The 6,890-nt window shown below is 41.9% G+C and overlaps 1 protein-coding gene across 1 annotated transcript; it reads left to right on the forward strand.

Moving 5' to 3' along the window:
• The first annotated feature begins 5,699 nt into the window (after window positions 1-5,699).
• Window positions 5,700-6,401, forward strand: LOC148535318 (paraneoplastic antigen Ma1 homolog). Its single transcript, XM_088462669.1, has one exon. It carries the CDS (start codon window positions 5,700-5,702, stop codon window positions 6,399-6,401), a length of 702 nt encoding a protein of 233 aa, XP_088318795.1.
• The last annotated feature ends 489 nt before the right edge of the window (window positions 6,402-6,890 follow it).

Here is a 6,890-nt window from a genome sequence, read left to right on the forward strand (position 1 = left end):
AGAGAGAGAGAAATGGAGGTGAAAGACACGTGGGGAGAGAGGGAAGTTGAGAAGAAAGACGTGTGGGGAGAGAGAAAGAGAAATGTGTGAGGAGAGAGACATGGGGGAGAAAGAGATGAATGAGGGACAGAGAGAGAGAGGGACTGAGGGGGGGGAAAGGTATATTTCCCCTTGAGTTTATGTACCTGGAAGTGACGTGAATTGAGGGTGGAACTGCGGTTCCTTGCCCATGCAGTCCACCAAAAAAAGAAATTTGTCCGCTCACCACGCTTTGGGCTCGGTGGATTGCTACAACATTATATTCCCCCTCTATGCCCATGTGGATAATAGGGAATGACGTTGGTGAGTGACTGATGGCGTCAGGGTACAAAGACTGAAGGGGATCTATCCACTTCCGGGGGGTGGGGGGGGTTAGGGCTATTTCACACATGCCAGTTTTGACCGGGCGGCAAAAAGCCACCCGGTATTTAACCGGCTGTGAAATATAGTACTGCAGGGAAAGACAGGCTCCTTTCACATGGCACAGTCACGACACGGTTGCCGTGATATAGCCTGAAAAAAGTACTATGCAGGACGGTGCCGTGCCGTCCCTGCACGCCAGTAGTATGAAGGAAACAATGTTTCCTTTCACACACGCTGGCTTCTGCCGGCCGGGCTTGTGCAGCAGCTGCTGCTGTGCATGCCCAATTGGAAAAAAAAACCCCTCACATAAAAAACGACTCAAAGCCGCTGCTTATGAAAGGCACGGAGTGCCTTCAAAAGCCGGCCGGCTACCGCCCAGTTCTTGTCTGGCCGGACAAAACCAGCATGTGTGAAATAGCCCTTAGAGAGGAAAAAAACTACAAAAGCTAGAGACCGAGCAGATCCAGAATACTAGTATAATAAATCATAACCCAAAATATCAGTGTGTGCTGTGAGCTGTTATTTGTCATCATTTATCAAAGTGCAGTCACCTCTCCTCTATATAATAATACCACATATCAGCAGAGGCATAACTAGTTGATATCGCCAATGGCAACTGAAAAAAATGGTGCCCCTTGAAACTTGTGCTTTCAAATTCTTACATTTTTTACTCCTATAAACATGCTGTACACTGGAAAGGGAATAGGACAGGGAGGAATACCAAATGCCACTCAGACCTCCCACCCACTCACTTTTCTCATGTCTCTCTGTGTATCACACGGAATGCCACCACAGGCCTTCCCACAAGCATGTAACAGATCTCCCCACATGTAACAGAGGCATTTAACATATCATGCAACCCTAACATCATGTAACACAAATGCCACATGACTCTGCCCCCCCATCCCCATAGCAATATCAGCAGCCCCCTTAGCCCTCACTATCCATGTCTCTGCTCCCCCCTATTAGTGTCATCAGCCCCCTATCTTCAAATTTATCTGCCCCTCCCGCCCCCCCCACAAGTTCTTACCTGTATCCTGTGTGGCTGGGCTGGGGCAGGTCCTCCTACTCATGTAGCTCCGTGCTCTGGCTGTCTGCTTCCTCTGCAGCTGCTCTGCCTCAGACAGGAAGTGAAAGTAAATGGTGTGCTGCGGCTTCACGATGTCTCCTCCTGGCTGGTTCAGAGGAGCGCTAAGCATGAGGAGGAGCCAGCCAAGGGAGGTAGGGGATGTGCTGTTGTGGCCATACAGTTTGTGCCGCGATGCTGCACAGCCCAATTAAGATGGATCTTCATCCTTAGACTGCGCAGCAGCTCACACACGTGACCACGGCACACAGCTCAGCCTCCACAATCAGCCCTAAGCTCGGCCGCATCACTATGTGATAGCGGGACTCTGGCTTCTAATGACACAGACGGTCCATCACAGCAGGGATCCGGCCCAGCGGGAAGTATCCCGCTTTCCCAGTGGCCCAATCCGCCACTGATTAGCACTTATCCAGCTTTATTATGCATCATACAAAGTGTATTGTGTGTCATAATTCTAGCATATACAGGACCAGCGATCACTGTAAGCCATTAAATGCGTCCGTAGGGCCATCTTCCCTGAGCTGAATGTTTATATTGCAGATGGGGGCACCATTCCAGAGCATCCTCTGGGAGTCTGGGGGAGCAGTAGAAGAACCTAGCACTGCCCTGGACATATATGTACATATTGGTCTCCTCATGCACTGAACAGTGTATTATTATGCAGAATTAATAATTCACCCTATTGATGCATGTTTTTCAGATCTCCTAGTTTACTTGGTGCGCAGCTGTATTTATTACTGTCTAACGCATGTTAAAGATCGACAGGCATTGCTAATTATGTAATTTGTGACCCTGAGAAGAGCATGCAGCACTAATAAATTCAATTTTATTACTATTTCTATTGTGGTCATGGTGTGGGCTGGGGAGGGGGATTTCCAGGCAACCGGAACGCCCCCCTTGCATTTGCCTATGCCAGAGTGGTTCCAATGGAGAAAAAATATTCAGTTCTTCACAATCCTTAAAGTGATTTGCAGAATTAGTCATCCCCCAATGATACTATAATATAACACTTCATAGATAACCAGAAATCATTAACAAATCAGGTTTAAAAGTAATTTAGTGTTCCGATGTTTTCCTCTGCCATTAATATTACTGATGTTAGCATCGACATTAAATATATATATAATCGATTATTTCTGGAGGATAAAAACAACAAAAAATAACAAGTGTATTAATATACATTATGAAACCAATATAAATTCTTGAAGTTTATAAAAATCATAAAACATCAATGCAAATCGATTGTGTGTTCGATGTTGCTAAAAAATCGTGAAATGACAAAAAATCTTCACAAAAATAGATTAAATCACATATCTTATTGTACAGTAACTAAATTCTATAACTATTTTACCTAAGAAAACCATATACTTGATTAAAACACTAAATAATGTTTAAAACATAAAAAAGCGGTAAACATAGTAAAAGGAAGATAAAGTGCACAGCGGATGGGAATCAAAGAAACCATTTGAGCGCGAAATCCCGATTAAGCCCCTGTGGTCCCAGAGTGTCTAAATCATGAATCCATCTCATCTCAGATTTGGCTAATCTGGATTCCCTATCGTTAGTTCTCCAATTATTCTGAATGGTTGTAATGCCCAAAAAAATCTATAATATGTGAGAGAGAACATTCATGGGTTTCTTTAAAAAGTAGTAATAAAGGATGAGTATCTAGGCCTTTTTTAATATTTCTAATATGCTCTGAGTAGTACCTTCATTTGTCTAGTGGTACGACCTACATATATAAAAGGAATTGGTATGTAATACTGACACACGGGACCCAGGCAGTCAGAATCCCGACGCCTGGATCCCGACAGGGTTAACATAAAGATACTTGGTAGTCGGTATTCTAACACTCCCCCTATCCCTACCCTAACCCTCCCTCCCTGGTGGTTGAACCTAACCTCCCCCCTACTGCCTAAACCTAACTTCACCCTCCCCGCACCCTACACCTAACCCTCCCCCTTAGTACCTAACCCTCCCTCTAGTGCCTAACATAATCCCTAAACCTAATACCCCGCTACTTACCTTTGGGATGCTGGCGCCAGTATTCTTACTGGCATCGGTGTTCTGACGCCGGTATTGTAAGCGTCAGCATCCCCTCCACCGGGATGCCGAATGCATACCATATAAAGTTACATGAGCATTTTAGAGAATATACCACATTACTAGTATTACATGTTATAAACTCTAAGATTTTATGCTCTGTTCCGGATACCGTAACTGAAGTTCTCCTATTGGTATTCCCCGGACAATTGTGGCACATATTGCACTTACAACAATTATAAAAACCTTTTATCATTGGAAGGTATTTTCTACTTTTCCAACAAAATACCCTTGATACTAAAAGATCCTTGAGGTTGGTGGCCTTACGATAAATAAATTTTGGTTTTGATGGTAAAATCTCCTTTAGGTCATTATCCTTCCGAAGGATTCCCCAAGTCCTTCTAAAGATGGACTGGGGTGTTTTGTATCTTGCAAGGCCATACATCACCAGCTTCTCATCCAGGTGTATAGACCCCATTTCCTGCAGTTTCTCCATAGGTAGTATCATTAAATCATATAATCAATAATTATCATCTTTAACCTCAATATTACTCTGCCTTAATCTCTTGTATTGTCCTGAGGACTGTAATTTGCTGGGGCTGTATAAGTTTGTTTTAAAAATCGCATTGGGATTTTAGAAACTTTTTTTTAAATGTTTTTTTTCCATGTCTTTGATTTTCCTTTTTTATTGTAACACCTTGCAATATTAAAATAGGCACCTTTAAGCATGTAAATAGTATATTTATAGTTGTGTATAATTTATAAATATGTTTAGTGTGCTACTGTAATGTATTGTATATGCAGGGTTTTAACAGTGGGATCATTTATTCAGGGGACTGTGGACTATTGCAGTATCCCTGGCACTGAAGGGGCGCCGTTGACAGTTTGTAAAGGCACAGTTGGAGCTGGCGGTTGAGCAGTTCTCCCAGAGTTGGTGACGGCTGCTTACCTGAGCAGAGGAGGCTGTGCCTGGTGTTGGAGAGCTGGAAACTAGGAATTAATTGAAGGAGGGACGCTGAGGTGACCGCAGCTAGATATTAGGGGGAGGATCAAGAGAGAGTGCTGCCTATAACTGAGATTTCAGAAGGCGAAACATGAGAGTCAGCCAACCAGAGGGTCTGAGGCCCTGCCTCTAGGAGGAGTCTAGTCAGCGCTGCGGTGTCTGTGGAAGAGAAAGAAGGAGACAGAGATAAGTCTAAAATCAGTCCAATAGTGCATTAGCTTAAAGACTACATGCAAAGTAAAGTTCTACTACATTATTTCAGGCCACCAATACTTCAGAATAATATAGTAAGCACTATTGGATAACACCACAGATACGTATATATAGAGAAATTAGTTATACTAACATCCAGCACCAGCTCAGCATTATAAGTCTGGCCCTCAGACACCATAGACTTCTGCCTATTATATCAATATTCATACACAATTGCTAACCGAAGATTATAAGGACTAACTCTACAGACTGTTGCATATCACTACTAAAGCCCATTGGATGAGAAGCGACTAATTTTAGGAATTCCCTATAAACCGGGATTTCAGAACTTAAATGCATATTAATCTACTAGCATGTGCACCAACGAGCATGGCCATTCACATTGACTAATAAGGGGAGTTTAAGAACAGAATATGAGAGGGATAATCTCTTTAAAGCTTTAAAGGAAATGGGTATTATCAGTATGTCATTTGTATAGAGAGATATTATGAACTAATGCTCAGCTTAATTGATAAATGTGTAAATGTTATTCCAAAAATGTTATGATTACTGCATTGTTCATTAACTGAATTCATCTTCAGCAGAACAGAGAGTCGCAGTAAAATAAACTATGTAACTAATTTGTGTGTTATTCTGAGTATAAACATAGATGTTATAGTGAAGTGAATAATTGCTGCTGCATATTCATAATTGTCATTGGTAGGTTACCAGTCTGAAATTAAGGTATAACATGACACAAAACCAATACTTACCATTCAGGGGTGTTCCCAAGTCCGCTCCAGTTATAGAGTAAGAAAATCCAAGACTTGGTTGGAGGCACTAAAGGGAAAGAAATATAGAGAGGTCTATTGTAACAAATAAAGGAAAGACAATACCTGTTACATAATGGAGGCACTGCTGAGATGGGAACAACCAAATTATAGGGGTCTCTGTCCTAACCCACAGGCTGCCATGAATACAGAGATAGAGAGTATCACTGGGTATGATGTGTACGCCTGGTGTCAAAAGTATGAGGTAGAGTTAAATAGAGGGTTTGGACTGAGTGGGAATTTAACAGACACCCCTGCGGTGGAAGTGTTAGGGGTGTTGAGGAAATTATATAATATAATACAGCCACGTATAGTAGACCAATGGGTAGGAGAGAATAAGGTTATTAGTGCCCTACTAATTGAAAATTTGAAAGAGCTAGAACCTGCAGTACTCCCGTCCATAATTGTTGCTGAGAATGATCGAGAAAAGCGGTGGAAATTGATGTGGCCTGAAAAGCCTACATTGAGTTACCCTCATGTAATAACACCAATCATGGACTTGCAAGAAAATGCCTCATCATATGATAATTCATCCCCTAACCATAGCCGTGATAATACTACAACCTTGAATCCTAACAATGACCCCTTTGGAAATCAGTTTGGAAACTTTGTAGAAAAGGTAGTATCACGACTAGAAGGGTGGTATTATCAGGGTAGTTATTGTAGGCTACGTATATTCTCTGGAATAATACCTATTCCTACAGAGGAAGAAACTTATGAGGTGTGGAAGGAGGCGGCTATGCAGCAAATTGAAGAATGGCAATGTCCAGACTACATTAAAAAACAGAGAGTGGTGGAAAGTTTGCGTAGTCCAGCTATTGACATAGTACAGGCTATTAGATGAAATAATCCAGTTTCTACTGTACACGACTATATTGAGGCCCTGGATTATGCCTATGGAACAATAGAGGAAGTGGATGAATTAATCTCTAGATTTAGCAATAAATTTCAGGAGTCTGGTGAGGCATTAACTGCCTATATATATAGAATAGATAAATTGCTTTTTAAAATAATAGGAAAAGGAGGATTTCAGAGAAGAGATGCTGATCAGCAAAGAATAAAGCAGATTATCCGTGGGGCCCTGACATCTGACCCAGTGGCTCAAAGGATTCGTTGTTAAGCCCATAGGGTAAATAATCCAACTTTAAGTGAATTTATTAAGGAGGTCAAGCAAGAAGAGGTACTGATTGAAGCTAGGGAAAAGGCCCTTAGAAAAGTTAAAATTGTGATGTCTGGGCCAGAGACCACTGAGACAGAGATGCAGTGTATTAAATTGATGGAAGACCAGAACCAGAAGATGGACAAATTGATTGTTCTACAGCATGAGAAATTA

Source organism: Taudactylus pleione, unplaced genomic scaffold (genome assembly GCF_031769625.1).
Source record: "Taudactylus pleione unplaced genomic scaffold, aTauple2 ptg000053l, whole genome shotgun sequence".
Classification (NCBI taxonomy): domain Eukaryota; kingdom Metazoa; phylum Chordata; class Amphibia; order Anura; family Myobatrachidae; genus Taudactylus; species Taudactylus pleione.

Bases quoted from the DNA above. Each gene is read 5' to 3' on its own strand.
- LOC148535318 (XM_088462669.1), top strand. From the start codon at position 5,700: ATGAATACAGAGATAGAGAGTATCACTGGGTATGATGTGTACGCCTGG.